The sequence below is a fragment of the Carlito syrichta genome, unplaced genomic scaffold (assembly GCF_000164805.1).
Source record: "Carlito syrichta isolate Samal-C Ts95f unplaced genomic scaffold, Tarsius_syrichta-2.0.1 Scaffold306693, whole genome shotgun sequence".
Lineage (NCBI taxonomy): Eukaryota > Metazoa > Chordata > Mammalia > Primates > Tarsiidae > Carlito > Carlito syrichta.
Window position 1 is genome coordinate 48,068 of NW_007250789.1, and position 12,390 is coordinate 60,457.

Genomic DNA, 12,390 nt, shown 5'->3' on the forward strand with positions numbered 1-12,390 from the left:
GACCCCTTCATTCTCACAATGCTGAGAAAGGTAGTATTCATATTCACCGCCCATTTTACAGATAACAGAAGATCAGAGTACTTCTCGCGCTTTTATTGCATCCACCCATTCAGAGGCAGCGCCAACCTTACGGCTCAGGAGGAGTTCCTGCCTCCCCCAAGGCCTTGAGCACAAGTATTTACACTTCACTGCAAGTAACAAGGACAGAAAAACTCCAAGGCACAGAGGAAGACCCACCCGCCCCATGCCCACCGCCCAAACCTGAACACGTCTGCGAGCCCTCCCAAAGCCTTGGACACGCCACGGTCCTCGCTGCCCTCCACGCCCTCGATCTCACCCCGCTCATCTAAAGAAAGAGGGTACCGGTCGCGGCGACACAGCGCGGCCCGGCGGCGGGCGGGAGGGTCAGGAGGGAAAGGTTCGCGATCCGCCCCACACCACCTCTCCGGTGGAAGCGTCAAGGATATGAGGAGTCGGGGCAAGACTGTCGGCAGTTCACGGCGGCATAGCTCCTCAGGCCAGCTACTTAATTCCTCCAGGGGAACCGCGCCAGCCGGGACCGCGCGCTCCTGAGACATGCCTTCCCGGAGCAGCGCGGCTTCAAACCAGTCCCGCCACAGCTCACACCGGAAACGTGCACAGTCCCGGCAGCCCTTGCGAGCTCTCCGCAGGCTCCAAAACCATAGAGCGGAAGCGGGCTGAGTTGCTCGATGAGCGCGGATCCTTCACCAAGCCGGACTCGTCTGGCCTCCGGAGGACTCGACTCGCTGGTGCGCGCTTCCAGCCTAGGGCCGACGGTGGGAATCCGCGCTTCTCTGTCGGATGATCCCAGGACACGTCCGACAGGAACATCCCCAGGTCCGAATCGCTGTAAACATAGCTTTGAGATGCGGAGGTAGGGCCGGAAGCCCCCGGTTTGCTGCCCATGGTGTTTTGAGAGTGCACTTCTGAGGTCGGGTTTGATCTGGGACCTGGGACCTGCAGCCACACCCTGCAGCGTGTGGCTAGAAACAAGGCATGTTCTTACTCGCTTCCCTGTGTGGACCGCCCTCCTCCCTGTGTTCATCTTGTGTAAAGGGAATGGAGACCCCATCTGCCAGGATTGTTGTGCAAATTGGAGCAGATGGTCCAAGATGTCAAGCACGGAAGTCACTGAGAAGGTTCTCGTTAATATTGCTTCCACGATCCACGGCTTCTCCGCAGGGATCGTGCAGTGCCGGGTCTTGTGTTTGGTCTGCCACCAAATTAGTTTTAACCGGTTACTTCCAAAGTACCCCCCATTTCGATACACTTAGGTCAGCTGTTCTGGACTAAATGTTGGTAGTGAAGCCTTTTGGATAAATTTACACTCGCCGGGCCACACCTGTGCGTGTTTTTAAAGGGATGCTGGCTTACCGAAGTAAAATCTTAAACTTCTGAAGTGAAGAAGTTTTGAAAGTTTGGGTGGTGAATATGTTTGGGCACAGTCAGGACAGCTGAAATTCCTGTCTGAAATCTTGGACTTGACGTTTTTCCTGGTGGTGGTTGTTGCTGTTGTTCTTTTGCTTGTTTTTAGAGTTTATTTTCTTCTCCATCTTTTGAACCCTTAGATAGGGGTGTGTGTGTGTTTGTGTGTGTTTTCCAAAAAGGCAGCCGTATGGAGTGGGGACACTGTTTAAATTACATAGTGAAATGTGACATTCTGCTTTAATCATCATTTTCCTTCTTTTTTTTTTTTTTTTTCTCCAGAGCTAAATTGAAAGAGGAGCAAAGACCTCTAAAAATTCATTTGGAAACTTCTAAATATTCATTACGGTGTATAAGCAGCTAAAGAGAAATTGGCGGCAACACAACTTATTAAATAATTGAAGCAGGATCATGTGTGTCATCAAATTCTATTCATAAGTTGAAGAATATTTCTTTGAATTTAAGAATTGTATGCACTTAATAAGAGGATGACCTTTCAATTCAATTTCACTATAGAAGGTGATCTGGGAAATGAATTATCACTGCTAAGAGAAGGAGCTTTGACCCTTGATTCTTCACAAGAGCTAGTCTCAGAAACTCAAAAACGAGAACAGAAAAACAAAAAATGTTCTACAGAACAATTTGACTTGTCTCAGGACCACTTGTGGGAACATAAGTCAGTGGAAAATGCAGCTACCTCTCAAGACACAGACCGCCTATTCAATGCAGCTAACAGTGCACGTAACTTGGAGCCCCATGAAAAACAGCCTTGCTTGAGAGTTGCCAAAGAGCATGCTATACCTAAAGATTTAAAGAAAATGTTAGAAAATAAAGTCATAGAAACATTACCAGGTCTCCAACATGTTAACATATCAGTAGTGAAAACCGTCTTATTGAAAGAGAATTTACCTGGAGAAAACATAGTTTCAAAAAGCTTTTCTTCTCACTCTGATTTGATTACCGGTGTTTATGAAGGAGGTTTAAAAATCTGGGAATGCACTTTTGACCTCCTGGCTTATTTCACCAAGGCCAAAGTGAAATTTGCTGGGAAAAAAGTGTTGGATCTTGGCTGTGGATCAGGGTTGCTGGGTATAATTGCATTCACCGGAGGGGCCAAAGAAATTCATTTTCAAGATTACAACAGTCTGGTGATTGATGAAGTAACCTTACCTAATGTAGTAGCTAACTCCACTTTGGCAGATGAAGAAAGTGATGTAAGTGAACCAGAGATGAAAAGATGCAGGAAATTAAAAGTAGCACAAGAACTATATAAATGCCGGTTCTTTTCTGGGGAGTGGTCTGAGTTTTGTAAGCTTGTACTTAGTGAAAAACTCTTTGTAAAATATGATCTCATTCTCACCTCAGAAACCATTTATAATCCTGATTATTATAGTACTTTGCATGAAACATTCCTTAGTCTGTTAAATAAAAATGGATGTGTACTTTTGGCCAGCAAAGCACATTATTTTGGTGTAGGTGGAGGTGTTCATCTCTTTCAGAACTTTGTAGAGGAAAGGGATGTATTTCAGGCTAAAACCCTTGAAATAATTGATGAAGGGTTAAAGAGGTTCATAATTGAAATTACTTTTAAGTACCCCAGTTAATGTTCAATGATTGTCCTAAATGAAATAAACAGAATGACCAAAACTTTGTGTTGAATGTTCGATTTCTGTTTTGCTAGTATTTTTTTCTGAAAATTTGACTTTGTTTAGTTTTGTTTATCCAAATAACAGGGCCAACTGTGTTAGCAAGCTTGTACTAGCTAGATGAGACTGAGAAGGTGTCCCTGAGCATTTGATGAGATCTCCTGGGAAATCATTTTGTAGGAAAGTTCTCTTTCTCCACCTTCATTCTATTTGACCTCTCCTCTACCTTTGACATTTCGTAAGATTGTTTCTGGGAAACCCTGCCATTTCTCATCTCAAGTTTATTAATTTCTTCCCAGTCTTTGTTAGTCCCTTGTTCACATGAAGTGTCACCATGTGGCACATGAAGTGTCAGGTCACCATGCTATTAATTCTAACAGCATACAAAATATCCATCACTAAATGGTGCTGAACCTAAATGCCAGATTGAAGGTCTCAGATAACAAGGAGGAAACTTTTGTTTCATTTTGTTCTTAAATTCATTTACCTTATATAACAAGGAGCAGGATGCTGAGCAGTTGAATTCACGTTGAGATGAGAAAACAAAGTGGAGTCTGTGATAGAGAGTGTAAAAGTGATACAGAGAATTTATAGTACCTGAAGTTAATTTCTTGCAGTCACGCAAGAGAAACCCTAGGGTCTTGGTAGACAGAAAAAGAAAAGGAAAGAAGAATTATAGATTTGGGAGAGTATAGACACCTCACCAGTTGTTGAAGAAAGAAAGAAAGGAAAAGTATTTGCTGATTCTAATGCAAAAATTTTTCACATTTTATCACATTTGAAATTAGAACCTGCCTTTCTATCTTTAACAGTAGTGTAAGTGGGAATATTTTTTCTTTCTTTCTTGGAAGTAACTAAAATAACAGGACATCTTGGATTAAATTAATTTTTTTTTTTTGAGTCAGGGTCTCACTCTGTCACCCAGGCTGAAGTGTAATGGTACAACCATGGCTCACTACAGCCTTCGCCTACTGGGCTCAGGCAATTCTTCCGCCTCAGTCTATAGTCTATAGTTGGTACTATAGGTGTATGCCACCCAGCATTTTTTTTTTTTTTTTTGGAGAGATGAGGTCTCACTATGTTGCCCAGGCCTGTTTTGAACTCCTGGCCTCAAGCAGTCCTCCCACCTTGGCCTCTCACAACGCTGGGATTATAGGCATGAGCTACTGTGCCCAGTGTGAATTCAATTACTGGATATCTACTATAAACTATTATCTTGCTTAATACTTATAACCTTGTGAGGTATATCTCATCCCCATTTTAGTAATGATTATAATAGCTAACAGTATTTAGCATTTACCATGTGCAGGCCAAAAGAGCATTTAATATTAGCCCTGGATTGGGTTCTAATTACTATCCCCGTCTTATAGATAAATTGAAATTCAAAGAAGTTAAGTAATTTGCTCCCAATCACATTCCTCACCTTGAACCAGAATTTGAACTAAAGATTTTTAAAAGCTGTATACGTTTTCACTGCCTGATGTTCTCAACCCTACCAATGCCTATTTTCATCACAAATATTTCTTAGCACTTTTTTATTCCAAAATGAAAGTTGTAGTTAAATAAACTTATATTACTAAAAATTCTATATATCCCTAATTTACACATATAATTATATGTTTATATATCCCTAATCATAATATAAAGAAAATATAGTCAAATAATTTATATCTCATTGGATAAATGCACCAGTGTGGCAACACTGAAGATTGGCAGTAGTCAGATGCTTGTGTCTAGAGTAGCATTACCAAAAATGCCACCTCTACAATTCCAGACCCATAGACCAGATAAAATAGGCCCTATACCTAGATTGGCTATTTGAGGAGATACAGAGCACTGGATGGAGTCCCATGATACATACAATAATCAGTATCAATGATCTTGAGACAGGTATCTCTCAAGTGTCCAAGATGAATTAGATGAATTAGGCTTTTTTTTTAAATTGATATTTTATTATTTTTCTTTAAAGATGCGGGGTACACTTCAGGGTTAGGTCTGCAAATGTTCATTATGCAGGTACCCTTGTTTATGAGGTGTGTCCCTCCCTCCCCTGGCAGTTTCCCTCAACTGTCAATCCCACTTCCTGGCAATTTCCTGCTACTGCCAATCCCTTTCTTATAGTGATGAATTAGATTTTCAATCAAGTTTCATCCAGGAGTCCTGGCCAGGAGTAGCGGAGACACAGGCTCAGGATAAAATTTCAGTCCCTAGGGAGGGGATCCAACAAAAGAAGAAAGTATCAAAGCAGAAGCCCAGTCCTGGGAACTATATCATTCTGATATGAAAGATAAATTAGGGGTAGCAGACAGCCCAAAGGGAACACCTGTCCCCAGGATAGCTGGCAGCAAAAGAGACTTGGGGTGCAAATTATGGCTATAAATTCAGGAGAAGGATGCATAGTAAGCTTTCTCGTGTAAATAGCTTAACTTACTCATTTAAGGAGGTATGTATGTTAACAATGGATTTTGAAGTCCAAGACCTTGGATTAAAGTTCAATTTTCCCATCTTAAAAACAGGACTTATAATACTCTCTCCCTAACAGAGTTATTTGAAGAATGAGTTAATATTGAGCATTTATCATGGTTTCTATTATATAATTCCTGTGTACAAATGGAAATTATTATTTCCAAGAATTCCTGCAATATTTAGTCACTCTTTTCTCAAGCACTTAGGAAGTTCTTGTCACTTTTGTTAAAAATGGAGTTTCTCCATCGCCCAGGCTGAAGTGCTAAAAAAAAAAAAACATAAAAAATAAAATGGAGTTTCTGCCTTTACAGTTTACAAATCCCAGTTCACAACTTGAAGAAACAACTAAGTTCCAGACCAACATCAAACTCCACTCTCTCTGCCACATGTCCATCCTCCCCCACTACCACCCCACTCCCATCCCTACCCTTTGCCTCCCCATTCCTAAATTGTCTGTCTTGGAAGCTTTGGTGTTGCAGATTATCTAGGATGAAGAAGAGTACATCTTGTAATTTTGTTTCTAAAAACTGAATCCCTTATGTGTGGTGTTCTACCTTTAATCTGCCCATATCTCAGATGTGCCTGTCCCTTAATTTCCAGTTTTATTTTCCTAAGTGGCTTTCTGTCCACAATTCAGAAACTGAGGAGGTTGGGAAATGTCTCCACACTGACCAAGAGCTGTGACTTCCCCATCTGCCAGATAGATAGGTGCTTAGCTAGAAAATGAACTTTTTGGGGGGAGAAAACATGTCTTCGCTTTTCAGTACCCTCTATAGCGTTTTATTCAGGTGCTTCATAAATAGTCATTTGAGAGAAAGAAATAGCAAGGAAAACTCCATGACACCATGAACTTGATTCTTTTCCTCCGCTTCAGCCAGAATATTTTGAACATCTCAAACCGCGTCTATAGTGGCATTGTGCTTGCTGATAATAAGGCTTCTCTTTGGGTAAAAGCATATATTCAAAATTGCCATCATCACTCAGGTGCACCCCAGCAGAGAAGTTGTCCTGTGCCCTGAAAGAATCCTTTACTGAAGCTCCGGGATACAGCTTCGGTTCAACTGGGAGGGTTAGGGAAGCCACAGTATAATGGTCACCACTAGACATTTTCTCACAATTCCAATTTCTGTTTTTTCAAAGAATTAAAATTGAGCCCAGACAACCCTTAGAAGTAGTTTCATAATCTCTAGGGGAAGTTGTCTAAAGGAAGTGCTTTTTCAAAATAAGGATTATTACTCACTTTGAAAGAAACTATGTAAAAATTACAATGACAAACAGCTTGATAACTTAAGAATTATTAAGAGAAGGGGGCATTTTACCTCTTACAGAATAAGGTGAGTGATCAATCAATTTGTGATCTGCAAAAAATATCACGGTATGCTGTAGCTACCATTTTCTATGGTTTTTACTGAGGAGATGGAAAAAGTGGATGCAAAGGCTTGCCTTTGGCCATACAGTTGATGCTTAAACTACCCGGGGGTTAGGGACACCAACCACCATGCAGCCAAACACCTGCATCCCAAAACTTAACTACCCATAGCCTACTGTTGCCTGGAAACCTTGCCAATAAACATAAACTGTCGATTAACACATATTTTGTATGTATATACTGTATTCTTACAATAATATAGGCTAGAGAAAAGAAAATGTTATTAAGAAAATTCTAAGGAAGAAAAAATATATTTGCTATTCATTGAGTAGAAGTGGATCATCGTAAGGGTCTTCATCCTTGTCATCTTCACATTGAGTAGGTTAGGAGGAAAAGGAGGAGGAGGGAGTTGGTCTTCCTGACAAAGAGGTGACAAAGGCAGAAGAAAATCCCCATGTAAGTGAACCTGTGCAGTTCAAATCAATGTTGTTCAAGAGTAAACTGTATATGTCTTAAGCCATTACAGTAGAATTGGATGAACTCAGTCTCATGAAATGCCAAGTGCCTTGGCCATGCTGCTGCTGGTCCAGGAGGTGCTTTGTGTAAAGATAAAGACATTCACTTCCTCCTCCAGGCAGACAGCCTCGTGTTAGGGAGCATGGTGGGACAAGTGAAACAAAGGTTGTTTTTAGCCCCATTTGACCCCTCAGCTCTCTTAATATTCCACTTGTTGAGTCCTACAAACTTCCACAGTCTTCCAACTAGAAGATAAAGGAAAATGGGCAATAAACTGATCAACATCAAGAGAACCATGTAACCTACATTGGGTATAGGAAGGGGATTGTGAGAGTTGGTTTTTTTCTTCTCACAATGACTTGGTGCTCACAACAGCCTTTTTGTTGGGGACATCCAGCATGGCAAAATGGAATAAGGTTCTAGTCATTTTATTGTTCAGGAGGTTGTTAAAGAAAAAAAATGTTCAGCGATACTTGTTAAAGCGTGGTAAGGCAGACCTTATTCAGCACCATTGAGATAGATAGAGAGAGACCATAGCAATGGAATTTCGCACTGAGGGAGAAAGATTGGACTCAAATCTGAATACAGCATGGGCAAGTGAGAATTTATAGCCAAGAAGCAGAGTGGGGATCAGTGGATGTGAAATTACTGAGAGGAAACATCAGGGGTAAGGAGAATTCTGGCTAAACTGACCTAACAGGATTCTTGCTGAAGACAGGCCAGGGTGCTCAGACATTACCTGAGGGGTGGTGAAAGTTGAGGGTGGGGGCTCTTGTTAAACTGACTTAACAGAGTTCTTTACTAAAACTGCATTTCACAAGGAAGTCCACAGGAGGATGTGGATGTAGGAGAAAGTTCAGAAGCCTAACTAGTGTTTGGCCAAGCAAAGAATCTTAGTCAAGGTTGATGTAAAGAAAGAATTTGAACTGGAGATTAGAGCTACAGAGGCAAGTATTGCCATGTGAGCCTTCCCCTGTGTGCTGGACACAGGAGAGAAAACATCAAGATGGGTACTGAAGTCAGATGGCTAAAATCCGTGCCCATCACCCTAGCCAAGAGCCTAAGAGGTTCCCCCTGGCTGCATTGCCACAATAGTAATATAATTCTGAAAACCTCCAACTGTAATCCAGTTAGCCATACAGTAATGGTGTAGCTCTAGCGATTTTCTCAGGCTGCTCAGTAAAATTCTACTCCTGATCCCAAGAGAGTGGTCAGGGATCATCCAACGAGCTCAGTCACCTCTTGGATCTTTCTGAAGTTACAAAGGAAAAATTAATATGCCTCAGAACATGTAAACAACAAACTTGCCCATTAAAAGAGCCTGAGGATTTTATTCGAAAAGATAAATAAAAATGAAAAATTGCCTCTACTCTGTCATATCTGGTAAAACTTGTCCAAATTATTTATGTTTCTAAAATGTCCTAGAACTAAAAATTCTTCTAGAAATCTGTTCTGGGCTAAATAGCTTCTAGTGAATCTCTATAAACTAGATTCTGAACTTATTTTAAATAGTAAAAAAAGAGTACTCAGAGTGGGGACTTTTTTAAAGGCAAATTTGTGTGGAAAGGTAGACTAAAGCCTAGAAATTCAGGCCACACCCATTGGCTCAGAGGCACAACACATTCTCATTAATCTGTCTCTAAACCAACTTTTTTATTACTGTTGCTTTTCCACCCTCCTTGTGCTTTAAAAATCTTCAGAGGGAGACACATTTTCAGCGATTTACTTTTCTTCCCTGAGCTTTCCACAAATTGAACTCTGTTTCCTGTTTGCTTGGCTGTCTTCGAGTTTCTCCAGGATTTTTACAATGAGAACCCAAAAGATTCTCTCTTCTATGGAAAATACTTCAGAGAAATATTTTCTAGGAAATGTTAACAGGAACTGCGTCCAAGCCTGTACTATTTTAATGTTTAACTTTAAACATTTAAACAACCACTCTCTTAACTTTGTGACTGGTTTTCATTTTCTTAAAGTGGGAAAAAATATTTTATTATGTAACCACTCCCCAAAATACTTCAGAAATTTTCTGGTTTGTCTCCTAAAATAGTTCAACATAAAGAGAAATAACCTTTGTCAGAGTCAAAATCACTGGTAATTCTTATTCTCATTGTAATTAGTTTGCTATTGTGTAGATATTTTACCTAATTGCTTAAAAATAAATAACAAACCAAATGTAAGAAGCTGAATAATGTAAATTATTTCACCCCTAACTGGTCTAAAGAGACATCCTGAATGGATCCACTATTTGATCATATGTAAATATGCACACAGTTTCCTACTTCTCTGGGGTATTTTAGTAATAAGAATTGAGTCCCTCCCAGATGTCACTTCCTAGGTGCCAGTCCCTTTATGTTTAATTATCTCCAATGTTTGCAAATCAAACCATTCTGCCCTACTTTAAAGCCCAAATACATTCTCTTCCCTTCCAGAATTCACTGAGTACTTACTATGTATAGAGAAGACAATTTCCATTTTATTTTTTTCTTTTCTTCTTCTTTTTCCAACAAAAGTGTCATTTATATTCACTTTCAATAATTATTTTCTTTCTTTTTTTTGAGTCAGAGTCTCACTCTATTGGCCAGGCTGGAGTGCAGTGGCATGATCACAGCTTATCTGCAGTCTTGACCCAGAGTCAAGTGAACCTTCTGCCTCAGCCTCCAGAGTAGCTAGGAGGGACTACAGGCACATACCAGCAAACCCAGCTAATTTGTGTGTGTGTGTGTATGGAGACAAGGTCTCGCTATGTTGCCCAGGCTGTTCTCAAACTCCTGGACTCCTTCTGCCTCAGCCTCCCAAAGTGCTAAGACTACAGGTGCATGTCACCACAGCCAGCTCATTTTCAATAATTCTTGTTACATAAATTTATTACTTGCAAGAAAACTTTGCTCTCATGTTGTGTCATAACTCAATACAGTTCCAGTTCCACTCTATTTCTACTAAATCTTTTGTAAAATCAGAGTGATGAACAGACAAGTCCCCAAGTATATTTGTGTTCTGTGTACCCCTCTTACTGTGACTTGTGCATTTCCTTTGTTAATCAAGGAACTCTGTCAAATTTCATTTATGAAGGGTCAGAGATTAATTAATGGGAAACAGAACAATAGATAACTACTGATAACTTTGAACTCAAGAGTCCCCAGAAGAAGAGAGATATATTTAAAGCAAACAAACAAAATGGGACACAAGGGAGAGGAAAAGGTGAATGATGACAGGCAGACATAAGATTATATTAATTAAAATTTAGAGCAGCAGAATGAGTGATGGGAAAGGCAAGATGGTGCCCATGGAAGGAGACCAGGCAATCAGGAAGCCAAGAGATTGCCTAGAATTCACACAATAGTTGACCTTTTAAACAAGTGACTGAAGGTAAGATTATTGGTGACTCATGGTAGTAGAGACCATCAAGACACAGGGTTGGCAGGAGCCCAGAAGAAGCACTCGATGACAACCCAAGTGATGTTACTGCACCCCTGACATTTGACCCCAGTTAGAGTTTTGGGTTGTAGAACAACACACTGTTGAACTTCACACCTAGAAAAACCTACCTCCCAGTTTGCCTGAGACAGTGCCTGGTTATGCATGTTGTTTCAGTATCCCATCTGGTTTAACATCTATCACTCTCAAAGGTATATTATGATGGGCTCAGATATACAAATCCTACAGCATTACCTTAACCTTATTATTTTGTGGAATAAGTCATGATTTTTTAAAAATCACTCAACAAATAAACATTAACTTCTAATCATGTATCAGGTACTGAGCTCAAAATGGAATATAAATGTAAAACAATACATCCTGTGCTTTTGGGGAGCTTCCAATTTAGGGTGGAAACAGTAACACAACTAATGGACCTCTTGTGAGGATGTTTCACATACTGTGCAGGTTTCTGATAGAATCATCCTTTTGAGATATAGAGTAAGACTAGATTCCTGCAATCGGGGGTACAAAGGAGAAAGCTGAAGGGGAACAGGTTGTGTGAATACTTCTTGGTATCAATCATCTGGTGGTGACTTGGTAGATCTTCAAATGGAACTAAAACTTGGAAGGTTGATCAAAGAGCTAGGAAATCTTCCTTCTATTATTTTGATCTGGACTTCGAGAATTGAGACTCCCTGATGGTGAGGAGACAGTTGTCCTCTGCCCTGTGTAGGCAGGCTATAAGAACAGGCTGAAGATGAGGAACCTAAATCGCATAAGAATGTTAGGAGATAACTAGGCATGGTGGCTCATACCTATAATCTCAGCACTTTGAGAGGCAGAAGCAAGAGGATTGATTGCCTGTGTCCAGGGGTTCGAGACCAGCTTGGGCAACTTAGTGAGACCTTATCTCTATAAAAAAATCAAAAAATTAGCCAGGTATGGTGGCACGTGCCAGTGGTTCCAGCTACTTGGAAGGCTGAGGTGGAAGGATAAACTGAACCTGGCAGGTCAAGGCTGCGGTGGCCGTGAGTGTGCCTCCAGCCTGGGCAACAGAGTAAGACTCCAACTTAGAAAAAGAAGAATGGTTAGGAGAACATGCCTCACAGCTTCCCAATTACAGTCTCCCCTGACTTGTCCTGCTTTGCCTACCCCAAGACCAGGGATTTTATTTTATTAGAGGAAATGACTAGTTTCCTTATGTACATATATGCAAGCACACAACTAGTATGAAAAGGGAGATCTTCCTTCCAGGTTGTTCTTCCCTATAGCCTGCCTACACAGGTCAGAGGACATCTGTCTCCTCACCATCAGGGAGTCTCAATTCTTGAAGTCCAGAACAAAATAATAGAAGCAAGATTTCCTAGGTCTTTGATCAACCTTCCAAGTGTTAGTTCCATTTGAAGATCTACCGAGTCACCACCAGATGATATCAGTGTTGGCACAGCACTAAAGAAAGGGGAGAAATTCCTTCAGGTCAGTGAGGGAAGAATTTTCAGCAGAGATAACACTTGACTTTATACTCACATG

The 12,390-nt window shown here is 40.7% G+C and overlaps 2 protein-coding genes across 3 annotated transcripts in view; one reads left to right on the plus strand and one right to left on the minus strand.

The window, feature by feature from the left end:
• The window catches only part of LOC110596087 (uncharacterized protein C1orf112 homolog), a 9,079-nt gene extending 8,401 nt beyond the window's left edge, over nt 1-678 (minus strand). For both annotated transcript variants that reach the window (XM_021715129.1, XM_021715128.1), the window contains exon 1: nt 468-678. In XM_021715129.1, the coding sequence (XP_021570804.1) occupies nt 468-578 (111 nt within the window). In that variant the 5' untranslated portion in view covers nt 579-678. The remainder of the gene's footprint in view (nt 1-467) is intronic.
• Nucleotides 679-824: 146 nt separating this feature from the next.
• Nucleotides 825-3,093, plus strand: METTL18 (methyltransferase like 18). Its single transcript, XM_008063261.2, has 2 exons — nt 825-858; nt 1,729-3,093. The coding sequence occupies exon 2, from the start codon at nt 1,935-1,937 to the stop codon at nt 3,048-3,050; it is 1,116 nt and encodes a 371-aa protein (XP_008061452.1). The 5' UTR covers nt 825-858; nt 1,729-1,934; the 3' UTR covers nt 3,051-3,093.
• Nucleotides 3,094-12,390: the final 9,297 nt, after the last annotated feature.

What these genes read in the sequence shown, in the direction of transcription:
- METTL18 (XM_008063261.2), top strand. Translation starts at nt 1,935, where the DNA reads ATGACCTTTCAATTCAATTTCACTATAGAAGGTGATCTGGGAAATGAA.